This window comes from Colius striatus, chromosome 6, assembly GCF_028858725.1.
Source record: "Colius striatus isolate bColStr4 chromosome 6, bColStr4.1.hap1, whole genome shotgun sequence".
Lineage (NCBI taxonomy): Eukaryota > Metazoa > Chordata > Aves > Coliiformes > Coliidae > Colius > Colius striatus.
In genome coordinates this window covers 20,207,547-20,222,881 of record NC_084764.1, presented here as the reverse complement: position 1 = coordinate 20,222,881, position 15,335 = coordinate 20,207,547, and the positions used below count along the sequence as shown (strand labels likewise).

The window sequence follows — 15,335 nt, the reverse complement described above, 5'->3', positions numbered from 1 at the left end:
AAATCATTATTATGTGCATGCTCATTTATTTTTAATCACACTATATTCTTTTTAACAATAAAACATGCTGCCTAGAGATTTTTTTGAGAAATTAGAAGATTCTTTTTTATTTGTTAAACATTATAAAACCACCACTGGCCTAGTTTTACTTTAGGCTTCAGAAGATAGATGTGTTTATGAATTCAAATCATTGCAGACAAAATTTTGCATCTGCAGTTATGGTTGCTTGCAGTTCAGTTCAGTTTAAGTATCTACATCACTGATTGCATCGGTAAATTAAAAACATCTAAGTAACCTAAATTACAGGCACAAATAACTGCAGGTGCAAAACACATATGAACACAAAATGATCTCTGAAAGTTGGTGTTCTAAATCTCATTGTAAGTTATTCACTATATCATGAACCTAGCATCCTCTTGGGAGAGTTACTAATCTGTATAATGACACTGAAGCCTCTTGAATCTCCTAGTTAGCTAGCAGATGGGAAAGAATACATGTAGTCATCTAACTCCCTAGGGGTTATGCATGTGGATATTGAAGAGTATAACTTATTCCAATGAAAGCTAACATTAACTTGCAATCAAAAATTTCCTTCCTGCACCACATTTTTCCTGATGGAATTAAAACAACTTAATGTTGTATTTTTATGAAGTCACAACCAATCTGAGTAGGACACACTCTCAAGCACATTTCATGATCTTTCATTTGACAAAACACGGCATCGGTTTAACACAGAGAAATGCCATCAGTCTTTTCCAGAAAAAGCATAGAGTTATTCTATTTTGATTTCTTTTGTGTCAGAAAGATTTCTAAGCACATAGCTGCTTTTTCATTGGTACAAAAAAGTAAAAGCGAATCATTTTCTTACATTCTTTAGCTTCACTAGATGTAGGCGTGGAGCTACTTTAAAACAGTGACTGCTTCCTGTCCTACCAGTTATGGCAGTACTGTTAGCAAAAGGGAGGGTAAAAAAATCTTAAATTCTCTTCTAGTGTTTGAACAACTAAAACTCCTACTGAACAAATGAAGTATTCTGCCAGTTCTGACAATCCAAAATGCAATGAAGAATTTTTCTGTTTCAGAAGCTCAAGGCAAAGCTGTTTTGGCATGTCTCTAGCTTGTTCCTATTGCAAACAAAGGGGCAGCTAGAGGGAAAGTCTTTTTGGGAAGAACATGCTGTCAGTTGTAAGAAATGAGAGCTATAGACCCAATCTAAAGCTCAGCTAGTGGTTACATGCAGGCATTTTTGTAAGATCCTAGTCCAGCTGCCAGTGATAATAATGCTGCCATTTGCACTGATTTGAACAAGAATTACATCAAACAGACCAGCTTAAGGTTTCCCAGAATTATGGGTGAAACCGATATTGTATTTCTTGATGCTGGGGGCCAGGCTATAAGTGTTAAAAGGGAAAAGGCAAAGGTGGCAGGAAGCTGGGCTGGCAGCAGTGGTGCTGGAGCTGGTGAGGCCCTGCCACTCTGCCAGCCAGCAGTCGTCATCCTCCCAGTTAGCCCAATTTCTCTCTTGGCAGCAGCATCAGCCCAGCTCCACAGAGTGACAGAGGTGTGAGCAATGTACATGAAAACAATGTACTACTTAACTGATTAATTTATAATCATCCTTGAAAAAACAAAATCCCAAACATATTCTTTTCAACACACAGAGAACTGTTCAAGCTATGTTGTGTGTTACAACGCAAAGCTCCAACTTCACCTTCCAATAATATTTTTTCAGGTGCTTGTATACAGCAAAACATAGAAAGCATGTGAGAAATATGTAGTATAATAGAGGACTAGACCCTGATTTGAATAGAGAGACATTTTAACAAAGATTTCTTTTTTGCTGCCATAAACACAAGAAAGGAAGAAAGTTTCATCTTTCCCTTTCTTGAGGGATTTATATTTAGGTGTGTCCTGTAACTCATTTATATTCAGAATGCAGCCTAGAAAGCCAAAAATTAGCAAGGATTTTGGCCAAGAGATTGAGAGGTGATTAAGTGTCATGGAAGAGAGACTCATTTCTCAGTAAGAATAACAAAGTCACATGGCTGATGGATTATAATAACTTCATAATCTGACCCACATGCAGTAAATATGGTGATGACTGTCATTTTGAATAAGGGAAGTAGATTGATACTGATTATTAAACCATTTCTTGGCCAGTCTGATTGTTTCTGAGCCAGCTCTTCCACTGTTTAGTATTTTCCTGAAGTATCTTAATACCTTTCACTGACAAACTCTTTCTTTTTTAACCATTTTTAATACTCTGTGTTGTCTTGACTTATTTGAGGAATTGCTCCTAGTATTCTTATAGGTGGGCACTTGGTCTTCTATAATATCAGTGTTGCTACAGATACATGGTAACATAAAATCTGTTACACGTACTGGCTGAAAAAATATAATGTTTTTCTTTAATTCTCATGTGTTGCTATGAAAGGTCAGTGAAAAAAAAAGTGAAATATCTATTAAAATAACTAATTCATGCTGGTGTCTGAAATGGCAGCCTCCTGTATAGTATACACAGAATAAACAAAGAAAGAAATATATTTGCATCATAGAAATTCAGAAGCCAGCTTGGCTAAGTGTGTCATTGATGGCTTTATATGAGGTTCCTGTAGGGACATGTGTTTAACATTTACAGTAGACTAATATACATAACATACTCCACAAGCAACAAAAGCTTTTTGGAGAACAAAAGATCGTCCAAACTTGGTTTTCCGTGAACCTTTAATATCGTTTCAAGTATGCCCAGCAAAGTGCCTGCTGCCCCTGGGTGACACCCAGCCTTCCTCATGGCATACCTCTTCAGCTGGGCAAATGGTTATAAACACTGTGATTGAGGGTGAGCTACATGTGTGAAATGGCTAGTGGCTTGCTGCTCTCAAAATAAATGTCTAAATTGTCTTTTTTTTCTCAGTGGTAGGAAATCATTTGTACCTGCCTTCACTAAGCACTTGCTACTTTTTCTTAAACTTCTGAGAATTTAAAATCTTTTAAATCTTAAGCTAGGACAACATAAAGATTACTTCACAGTAACAGCTATGTTAAAGTGATATTGCCGTGTTTTCAATTGTTTTACTTTCTGTTGGTCATAAACTCATGACATTCTACATACCATGAACGAAAAAGATACCTTTTTCCTGATATAAATGAAACTCTAAGCATGTTTTATTGCATTTAGACATATTTTCTTCTTCTCTGAAGAACAACCACCCTTTTACCAACATGTCTTCAAAATTCCTTCCCTTTGTTGAAATAAAACATTTTGTAAAATCAGAAAATCATGCATTCATTTAATGTAACTGGCACGGTCATGAAACCCAGGTCTTTTATTTATACTTGGGATAATGCAGAGGTAATGAAAGCCGAATTGGACCTAAGAGGTTTTTTGTTTCAATTATAAAACGATGTGGGTAAGAGACTTGGATTTGACAGCAATAGAAGAAAAGGAATATTACATTCATGCCTTCAATCAGCCTTATTAGATCCTTAAAGGGAAAATTATGTGAAGGACAGAGGAAGAAAACAACAAACTAAGCAAGATCCCAATTTCAGTATAATTTGGAGAAAATAACTGATTTAGGTTGGTCATCTTGCCAGGGAGCATGACTCAAGGCTTCCAAACAAGAAATGGAAACCAGAAGGATAGCAAAAGCCTGAAAGAACAAATTGAAAAGATATGATTGACTGTAATGTTTCAAAATCAACTGCTGCAAAGATGAGTTTGGGCTGTTGCCCAGAATACAATTGAATAGTGATGTTCATTTAGACTCTTAATGCTGAAACAAAATAAGATGTAGCTGTGTTTCTGCTAGAGATTTATTTGTTCTTTCCAGTGTCTCTAGCTAGTGATATGATGTCACATCCCTTCTCTTCTGTCACACACTGCTTGTGATTGCCACTGCTGTTCCATAATTTTTCTGAACACTAATTTTCTGAAGGAACGCCTTGATGCAGGTGATAATATCTTTCAAATGTGAAATGTCATCACCATTTATTAGATGACTTTGAAAAATTTTATATGCTGTGTGCAAGTAGGCCAGCTCAGTGGTTTTGACCAAGAAAAAAAGAAGTACAAGATCATTGTGCGTGTATGTACTTACCGACTGACAAAACCACTCAAGCTTTTGTTACTGTCATGCTAGTTTTGAAAAGTTAAATAAATAGCTCATTCTGCAAAGATTTCAAATAATTGCATCTTTAATTGGCAAAATTTCTAAAGTATCATTTAGAAATCTTGGGGGTAGCTGCTTGTCGTCCATCTCAGGCACAGAAAGTTCTAAAAGAAACTATGCCTAATGCAACAATTTAGTCAGTTGACAACAGTCAGTGATGAGATGGGATTGTCTTCTACTTCCTCCTTTCCTTTATTCTTTTCATTTCACTAACTATGCTTACTACTCTTTGTTTCTATTTCAAATGAGGAAGGAAAAAAAACCCTAAACCATAGTTCATAATTAAATACTGAACTAGTTCTTTACCATGTTTACTGAATTACATATTGCATATATGGATATATATCCTCAAAGTTTTCATGTGTTTTTAGATTTCTAAACTTAATGTGTTCCATAGAAATACACCTTAACCCTTTTCTGTCTCTTTTTCATGATGATATTTGCCTCCACAGAGAAAGAAAGGAGTAAAGCAGTGATATCCAGTTACAGATTCATTAAAGTTTTAGAGATTCCTGGAGCTGTGAACATAGTTGCTGAGTTCTACAGGATCTCCTGGTTCATGGTAGAGATTCCTCCAGCAGAAAATCTTCAGTGTTGATGTTACAGCTGTGATAAGTAGATCAGCTTGACATGACAGGCACAGTGATATCTTTGCCCAAGTACCTTTGCTACAGGGTGGCTGACCTGGAAAAGAGGGCTTTAAACCAGGAGCAATGACACGCAAACCACCTGGGGTGATGTGAACAAGAGGAACACAAAATGAACAAAACAAGGCTTAAATGGCAGCACCACAAACGTTTGCATGTAAGCACAGAAGCCTCTCCCAAGTGCCTGCATACCAAGGCACAAAATGGATCATGAACAGGAGGAATGAGAGATCTGTGTGCAGCTGCAGGGCTGGGATCTTGTTGAGGTCCCAGAGAGGCAGCAGATGGCTTGAATGACTGGAGCACTGCAGTGCAGGGATCCAGACCCTTTAGGAAGGACAGGCTGGGAAGACAATGAGGAATCCATATGGAAAGAACAGATGGAGTGCATGAAGCTCTGCCTCAGGGTGAATTATACCAGCTTATTAAGTAAGGTACTGATGACTTTGTAGCGGGTGCCTACTGTGAGCTGCCTGACCAGGAAGAACAAGCAGGCAAGGCCCTCTGCAGGTAGATAGAAGCAGCCTTGCATTTGAAGACCTTGATCTTCATGGGGACCTTAACCCTCCTAGAGGGCAGGACATAAGCAATTCAGAATGTTACTGGAGAACATTAATGATAACTTCTTGACACAAGTGAAAGAAGAGTCAGTCTCTCACATCAGAGGTCATCTGTGAGAGACTGACACAAGCCAATGAGGAGAGGGGCCCTGCTGGACCTCATACTTATAAATGAGGAAGGTATCATTGAGGATATGAAGGTGAAAGAAAAGCTTGATTTTTACGACCTTGAGATGATGGAGTTCAACATCCTGAGAAGAAGAAGCAGAGCAAAAACAAGATCACAACTCTAAACTTCAGGAGAACAAACTGTGACCTCTTCAGGGATCTGCTTAGAAAAATCACATGGTATAAGGCCCTGGAGGAAAGAGCAGTCTAGGAGAGATGAATGGTGTCCTCATCTGAGAAGAGAGAAGCAGCAGAGCCCATCTGTGAGACACTGACCACATCCCCCATTCCCTACCCCCCTGAGCGATTGAGGGGGGAGGAGGTAGAGATATCGGGAGCAGTGAGCTGGGCCCAGGAAGAAAGGAGGGATGGGGGAGGGAGATCTTAAAGTGCTGGTTGTGTTTTTCTCATCATCCTGTTCTGTTTTTACTTTTTTGTTCTCTCCTGTTTCTTGTAGGTAGTAGAATAAACTTTCCTACTTTCCTCTCTAAGTCGAGTACTGGAGTCTGTTTTGCCCAGAACTGTAATTGGCAGCGAGCTCTCCCTGCCCTTGTCTCAAACTCCAATGTCCTTGGTTATCTTTTTCCTCCCATCTAGCTGGGGCCTCCATCATCCTAAAGAGGGTGGGTGTGGATGGGGGGCACTGAGTGAGAGACTATAGTGCTGTCTGGGCAAAACCTTTTTTCAACATCTTCATTAATGATCTGAAGGACGTAGCAGAGTGTACTCTCAGCAAGTTTGATGGTGATAGAAAACTGGGAGGGGTAGCTGTTATACCAGAGGGTTGTAGGGTTGCACTGCCATTCAGATGGGCTCTGACACTCTGGACAAATGGTCTGACAAGAACATCATGAAGTTCAATAGGAGGAAGTGTGAGGTTCTGCAGCTGAGGAGGAACAACTCCATGCACCAGTGTTATACTGGAGGCCAACCTCCAGTGGAAAGCAGATTTGCTGAAAAGGACCTGGAAGTCCTTGTGGACACCAAGTTGAACATGAGCTAGTAATGTGCCCAGCAACCAAAAGGGCTACTAGTATCCTGGGCTGCAACAAGAGGAGTGTTTCTAGCAGGTAAAGGAAGGGGATCCTTCCCCTCTATTCGGAACTGCTGAGACCATACTTGGATTACCGGCTCCAGTTCTGGGCCCTCAGTACAAGAGAGACATGGAAATACTGCCAAGAGTGCAATAAAGGACTGCTAAGATGATTAAGGGACTGCAGCATCTCTCCTGTGAGAAAAGACTGAGAGCTGGAGCTGTTCTGCCTGGAGGAAAGAAGGCCTGAAAGGGATCTCATCAATGTGCTCAAATACCTAAAGGAAGGATATAAAGAAAAATAATACAGGCTCTTTTCAGTGATTCCCAGTGACAGGACCAGAGGCAATAAACACAAAGGAGTCCATCTGAATATCAGAAAACAGTTTTTTACTGTGAAGGTAACCAAGCACTGACATAGGTAACTCAGAGAGGTTGTCGAGTCTCTACTTGGAGCTGTTAAGAGTCTGTATATGGTCCTAGGCAAGCAGCTTTAGGTGGCCCTGCTTGAGCGTACGTTTGGATCAGGTAATCTTCAAAGGCCCACTTCATTCTCACCCTTTTGTGATTCGGGAGCATATTTTCAATACCCATTTGTCTAGAATTTTCAAACAATCCACTGCCTGGTCTACTGATATCTTAGTCACTGGTGACAGAGCTGTGATGAATGGTGAATTACTCCTTAGAAGTGATTATCTGCCTCACAAGAATGCTGAGATGGCAAATCTGTTGCTCAAACTCTTGGCATATACTTCCCCTCCACATTCTTTCTGAAACATTTCCCTGAGACCCTCAGAGATCATAGAAATATTACAAGGATTATATATTCAATAGCTACATTCATTTAAGTGTACAAGAAGGCAACCTAGAAAAGCAACCTAGACTTCTATGTAAGGCTAGGTAATGCCGCTATGTGTTGCAAGAACTGAATTTTTGCTTTATATTGCATATTTCTCTGCTTATGCATCTCTTACTGATGAGAAAACCGGGACTTAGTTTGGGTCTCAATTTTTTGTAGTCAGATCCTACACCTGTGAGTAAAACAGTGGAGTACTTTTCATTTTCCAATTCTAATTATGCCAGAGTACTAAAAATTCCAAATGACATGCCTGTTGCAGATATGCTTACAGTTTATAGGGGTATGTGTTCCTGTAGCTGATCCTACTTGGACCTCAGGTTCAGTTTGAACTCACATTAAACTGCATGAATCACATGCTTAAAGTTATTCAACCTTTCAATAGCTTATTGCTATTGAATATACCAGAAGGATTATACTCTGAATGTTTATGAGTTGTTAAAGACTAAGACTGGATCCAATATATCTATATTATTATATCAATATCTATAGATATCTATAGTGATATCCATATCTATGTGGATATATGTATATATCTGTCTATACTTATGTTTGGAAAGTAAGATTTTAGAGAAATATGAACATCGGATGACTCAACTGATTCCTGAAATCTCCTATTCAAGAATTTTCAGTGTTTCGTCATGGGAACATCATTGTACAAAGTGCTCAAAATTTCCTTTTAATCTGGACTAGAGTTAATAAATTGCTTATTTCAGAGGAATGATAAGTGATTGTCCCACTCTGGAGTATCTTACTAAGTCTACATTATTTTATTTATATTGGAGCAGCTTAAGAAGAGAACTCCACAGAGCTGTTAGGACAAGGTGGGGGGGGGGGGGGGGGGGGAGGTGTAGCATTGTGGTATTTTACATTCATGAGTGGTATATTAATTTAATTGTTTTCCTTTGATGTGCACAGGATAATTATAGGAGAATTTGTTGATGTGATGACTCTTCCACACCCTACAAAAATATTCAAAGTAATAGGCCAGTTTAAAAAGGTGAATCACCACCTTTCAACATTTTAAAAAGACAGAAAAGCTTAAGAAGTGTTATATTCTGTAAACAGAATCTTCTTACAGTCTTGAAAGAAGTGTATAAATTCTGAAGATTAATTAATTGTGAGATACACCCTTGTTGGCTGGCAAGGTAGCTTCTTGCCTATTGCATTAACTGCCTTTCTGAATTCTTCTCATGCACTATCTAGGTTAACAAAGAGACCTTGCAAACAAGATCTATGTCTGCATTTACCTTACCTGGGGATTTGAGAACTCCCCGTCATTTAAAGCATTTCCAAGACCCAGCATTATGAATCTACATTGGCCTTATAGGCAGAGCTCAGGCTGCCTGCAAACGCCATGTGCAGGTATAGCAGGATATATATCATTTGGGTGATGCAAAGCAAAGCATTGCAACACGTGGATCTTTGGTTTCAAGCCAGCTCCAAAAGTCAGTCTGAATGAGTACAGTGGCAAGACATTGCTCAAATGTTTTTTCCAAGATGAAATACGTATATTCCATGATGGTCTGTAGACAGCTAACTTGTTTTAAACTTAAGTTGTCAAAAAGAAACAACCCACTTGATTATTTGAGGCATTTTTAAAACTACACTTTAAAACATATCTTAACTTAGTGTCTGAAGGTGAGCATGCAGGTTTTTTTGAAAGCAACCTGTCACAGTTGTCTCCAAACATATTTTTTGAGTTGTTTTAAATATTATCATTGCTATGTCAGGAAAAATTTGCTCTTCATTGTGAGTACTGTTTCTCTCCTTTAAATGCAATTTCTAGTCTACTCAGAAAACGTAGTTTGAATTTTTACTTATTTATTGATGATTTTTTTAATATCATCTTACCAGTACATAATAGAATTAGTAGTACACTAGTTACTTAGCATGTAAGCAAAGAGTACTGTTATTTGTCCATATGCTTGGAAATGCTGAAAGATTAGTTGTTTTACTCAAATGTGAAAACAGAATTGGCAGTATGATAATGATATGTTGTTTATGCATACAAAAATACATTCTTCTTTTCTTCAATAGATTTCTTGGTTTCTACAAAGGAATATTTCCTCCCATCTTGGCTGAGACACCCAAAAGGGCAGTGAAGGTAAAAAAACCATACTTTCTCCTTCAAAAATATGAGTTGGGACAGTGTCATTTGTAAAACGTTTTATTTCTGCCCCATTGATTGACTTTATGATCTTAAACTTATTTGACATAATATGTTGATAGTTCAGTAGAAACTGTTCTGGATTAAGAAATTTAGAATAAGACTTTTAAATGCTAGACTATTTTTGACCTATATATATAATGTTATTGAAAAATTACAATTATTTTTAAAATCAAAGTTAAATACTTTAAGTAATATTTTAAACTCATAATTACCTCTGATTTAGACATTGTATTTTACTGAAAATGCCTTGCAACTTGAAAAACAACTAAAAATAGCTTACTAGTTTAACACAAGAAGCCACTCCTGATAAGTACTTACTCAATAACTTGAATTAGTTTATCTGTAGGTTTGAAGTGCTGCCTAGAGTTCTCTTTTACTCCAAAGAGCACTCTAGTCCATAATCCTGCTTTTTTACTGATTGAACATTAGAAATGGGTACAACTCCATCATACAAAGAACATCTTGCTCCACCTCTCTTACAGTTGAAATAGATGCTAGGCTATCAAAGTGTATTTGCTGTCAAATGTTGGTTTGATTTTTTTTATGATCCATTATGTTGATTTGTAGACCATTACTTTAGTAATATGCCTAAGCAAATTGCATCCCTTCAGTTAAGTCTTGCAACTTTTTTAATTAAAACCTAGTAATTAAGCACTTCATCTTAAAATTCTAAGTGTATTAAAGCATGCATTGTGTTATAAGCAAAGATTTCTTTGTCTTTTACTTCAGAACTTTGAAGTTCCCTATAGTTGCGACAAATGTGTCTAAAAGCAGAATGTCTTGATTTTCCTTTCTTTCTTTTTCTGTTTCTTTCTGAAAAGGCTGCATATGATTCTGGTCCTTAGTCTGCAATTAATCATTCACATTCCAATTCCTTTGGAGAGGAATAATATTTGTATAAAGTGACAGGATGTGACCTTGTAACAGAATCCTCAAGGAGTTCTGGTAATATCATCTTCTTGTTTGCATTGGCATTTTAGATGCAAATGACATATGTCACCTATCTCAAAATTATTTAATACAAGTAAGAAAACTAAAGTTCTATGTAATGACAGTCACAATGTAAAATAGATGGATGATATTTAGAAGATTCCTAAGAATTCCTTTTCTTTGGATCATGATGTTTCCTCTGTCTCTTGACTCACTTTCTCTGATTCAAATTAATTACAATCCCTTACACCCCACAATATTCAATATGGCTGTAGAATCACAGAAATATTTAAGTTGGGAGGGATCTCTGGAGGTCATCTGGTGAACCTCCTGCTCAAAGCAGGGCTGACTTCATAGTTAGATCAAATTGCTGAAGGGCCTTGTCTAGTCAGGTTCTGAAAATCTGCAATAATGGAGCCTTCATCTTCTCTGTGCTTCTGCCTCAATGCATAATTTTTTTTCACTGTGAAGGATTTTGCCCTATATCCAATCCAGATTCCTGTGTTGCAACTTTTGCCTATTGCTTCTCGTGCTTCTGTTGTGGCCTTCTGAGAAAGTCTGACTTTGTCTTCTTTATAATCTTTAGACTGTGGGAGAGAGGGATTAGATTCCCTTAGTTTTCTCCTGTCCAAGCTTAACAGACTCAGTTCTCTCAGCCTCTTGTATATCATAAGCTCAGAGTTACTTAAGTGTCTTATTGGTACTTCCTTAGTGGGATATTTTCTACCAAATTTCTGGGTACTTACTCGAGTGCTTAGTAGTTTTTCTGCAACCTTGAAAATCGGGTTTAAATGATGAACCTGTCTTTTAATTAAATAATTGGATTCTTTAATTCTTTACACTCTTCCTTTAAATTTTATCCTGTTCCTAGGATACCAGAAGGATTTTGGGTTACCTATAAACATCAGCTATATTCTACGTTAGAAGAATTCGGTGACAAAATAGGGCAGGACAGTAATGTCCTTGTAAGAACCTGAATACTAAAGCAATTTAGTGTGAGATGTTATATGCCAGCACAATTTTTTAATATCCAAAGTAGAGTTTGTATCCACCTTAATATCCAAAGTGGAGTTTGACCTGAAGAGAATTCAACTTGTCTCAAATTTCCACTAGCCTTATTTGGATATGACCCTGACAGAAAAATCATTGCTTTCTTCAGCTCACTCTCCTCCTCTTATTCTTCTAAGTTTTCCTCATTTTAACAAGCCACCAGATGTCTCTTGTCCCCTAACAAACTGACTAATGAGATTTAGAGGAAGACTATGTCCATGCCTATGGTTTTGAGACTTGAGAAAGCACAAAAGATAGAGAGCAAATTTCTAGATTCCCAATAGCCTTGGTTTATGTTTATAATCACTTCTTTTAAAACTTCTAGTTATAGTGTCCTTTGTATCTCATGCGAATATATAGAGTATGGACATGGGAGATTTTGTACTAAAAAGAAGTGCACTACTGAAATACTGTGCTTATCTGGTGTGGATAATTGCAAATAAAAATAAAGCTTCTAAAATGAAGTTATTTAACCCCACTTATTCAGCTAAATGTTGAAGATACATCTTCACTTTTAGTCAACTACATTCTCATTTCTGTCTTGGTATTTCTTCTCTTCTATTTCCCTTCTATAAAAAAAGCTACTATTTCTGAAGACAAAAAGTCAAAGTTTATAACTTTATGTTAAATTGAACCTAGAGGAAAGAAGTGATGATGCCAACACAATGGTTAACAGATGAACTTTTGGGGCAAATTTATATTGTTCATGTGTTCCCAGACATCTTGTTTCAAGTATATATTTTTACCGTAGAATTATTGAGACATCTGGTAAGTACTTTGGCTATTTTCTGTGTAACTTGAATTAAAGTGTATCATTGCCAGATGGGCAATATTATTATATACACAAAATCATCTTTTAAATACATTTATTGTGAGAACTATTTTTTGCACATTTTTTTATTAATTTATTAATACAACTATGGAGAAAAAGACAAATTATGTTACTTTTTTTAAAATATTTTGGATGGATTTACATGTTATAAATCCATATTATATAACTAGATACTTTTTGGCAAAATTGTATGTATACTAGCCACTCTAGTACACTGAACATTTATATTGAGTTTTATTGCTATTGATTTGTTTTCTTTAAAAAGTTACTATTAAGTAGTTTTATTATTTATGAGTCTAGGAAGCTATTGATTTTTAAGGTAACATTTTAAAGATACAAAAAAATGCTGGATAATGTATTTCTGCCTTTATTACAACTTCTTTACAGGTCTGTAACACTATGGAAAACATTAAGGAATACCAGAAATTCCATTAAAGGTTAAGAGGGTAACAGTGAGTAGGAAGATGCTGGAGAGAGAATAAAGCAAACTTTATCACACTAAAAAACTAATTTAGTTCAGTGGAGTAAAGCACCCACTCACAATTGACACTTTCTTAGAGACTTCCTTTTACCTATAAAATATTTTCAGTTAGCTAAAGAGATAGACCTACAGTCTGTGTAATATTTTTTTTTCTGATTATTGTCAAGGCCAGTACAGCAATTTTAAACCTATTTAGAGGATGTTTGCAAGATTAGTGTTCAATCTGTACAGTATTTGGAGGGCAGTTAAAATCTGGGCTGCAAAATGAGATAATAATCCCTACTGAGGATAAAAGGAGTATCTACTTACTAGCCAAAGTATCCATCTTTCAATTTTCAGAATTTAACATCCTAATTTTGCATTATGTATGTATAATTTTTTCCTGCTTTAAATGGTGGCATTAATATTAATATCAGGTTCTGTGTTGGTTCTGGTGTGATTTTAGTGACTTTTCATTTGAAGCAGGTCTTACTTGAAAAACGTTACTGACTTTGACATAGGGTAGGGGATCTAAACAAGTTAAAATGAGAATGTGATGCTTATTACTTGTGTTCCTGTACACGTGGTTTGTGGAAAAGTTGTTTTGTTCTGATAGGTCTGTGGTAACTGAGCCCTGAGTGACTGAGCTTATCTTCTTTGTCTGAGACCCATCACAGGTCATCCAGTCTTTCTGTTTGTATGAAACACTCTGTTCCCTTATATGTTTCTTACAATTCCCACATCTCTGTTGACCTCATTTCCCATTGCCTTCCTCTTGTGGTGAAATGATTTGATTGTACTGTGAAAATTCATAGATACGGGTGACAAATGTGAGGTTTCAAAATGAAGTATTTACCAGTGGTTGACTTTCACCATGAGGTAGCAAGTAAAACTGAAATTCTAATTTCTTTCTTGAAGTTCAAACACTCAAAAGTACAGCTTTCAAAATTCATCCTCTAAGGAACTGCAGATGCTCAGACCTTCTGAGCACCACTGACTGGAAGCGGACAATTGGGTTAAAGATTTATTTGTAAAGAGCAAAAGCAAAAAGAAAAGTGTCTGTTGACAGTAAAAGATTATAAAAACCTACAGACTCTCCATCTTCAAAATCTGCAATTACATCTCTCTGATGAGAAGTAGACTAGCATCTGAGAAATGTGAAAGTGAATGCAGCATATTACATTAAAGATGTGAATGTGATTTCTTGGGAGAAATTATAGCATCTGCCACTGTGTTTATACCAGTATGTGAAAATTCAATGCTAGAGAAGAATTTCAGAAATTAAACCCACAAACTATGTGTTGTGAGAGAATTTTTACATAAAACATTAATTACACTATGTACACTATGTATTACACACTAATAAAATCAGTTCTGAAGCCCATTTGTTTACTGTTGGTCATCAAACACAGCCACCGTGAGTGGGAAACAAAAGTGGTTTATGTTTATTTTGCAGAACTGCATGCGGCTATTCAGGCTGTGCAGTAGTGAAGCTCCATTTGAGTTTGGTTTTACTAATTTGCATAAGTAACTTATAATTTTTTTCAATATAATTTCACTTTTATTTACAGTTTTTCACCTTTGAACAGTACAAGAAGCTACTAGGATATGCATCGTTACCGCCTGGACTGGTATGTATGGATACAGAACTTCATGTTCTAATTTGTGTATACTAAACATTCCCATCCATTTCCTCCTATAGAAAGAGTCCAAAATTAAAGAGGCCGGTTGAATCAAGTTTTTCAGAACAGACTTGTACCTTAAAGACATTGATAACAGAATTTATCAAAATTTTAGTTATGGTAATTTTTACATCAAATGTCTTCAAACAATTTCCTACAATGCTAAGTTAGCACAGGCAGCGACAGTGACCAGGGAAGAGTCTGTATTTGACTTGTTCTTCATTCCTGCAAAATAATGGAATAAAGTTGAACAGTATCAATATTTATTTATTTATGCAATAGTGATGTGTGATACTTCAACCTTAAAGTGCTATTCTGCAATGCGTAGTGCAATTACAAGAAAATTGCAGTCCTCAGACCTGTTCCAAAGACTTTGTATTAGAAAAATAAACTATTGATAACAACCTATTACCTCCTTTGAAGTCAATAGCAAAACTGTATTATACATCAATGGAGTTAGGGTTTCATCTCAAGAACGTAACTTTTAAAAACAAAATACATAATCAAAAAAGGTTTTAATGGTAAGCTATGGTAAGCTCATGGTAAGTTTGCATGTGTTGTTTGCACTCATATATAGAGCTTAATTCTACTATTGTATTCTTTGGACTAAAATATTTTTTATAAGAATTACTGCTTTCTGTAGTATAAGGATCTAAGTAATAATAAATATCACAACTGTAGGAAACAAATGATAATTTTTTGGTTACAGTATAAAAGTTTTGATTATTTCAGGTCTCTTTCCAACAGTATTGTTTCCATTTACATCTGCCTT

General features: G+C 36.4%; 1 protein-coding gene across 2 annotated transcripts in view; it reads left to right on the top strand.

Annotated features, from left to right (window-relative positions):
* Positions 1 to 15,335, top strand: part of SLC25A21 (solute carrier family 25 member 21) — a 254,886-nt gene that overhangs the window by 218,275 nt on the left and 21,276 nt on the right. For both annotated transcript variants that reach the window (XM_061998534.1, XM_061998535.1), the window contains exons 4-5: positions 9,477 to 9,543; positions 14,453 to 14,512. In XM_061998534.1, coding sequence (XP_061854518.1) covers positions 9,477 to 9,543; positions 14,453 to 14,512 — 127 coding nt within the window. The remainder of the gene's footprint in view (positions 1 to 9,476; positions 9,544 to 14,452; positions 14,513 to 15,335) is intronic.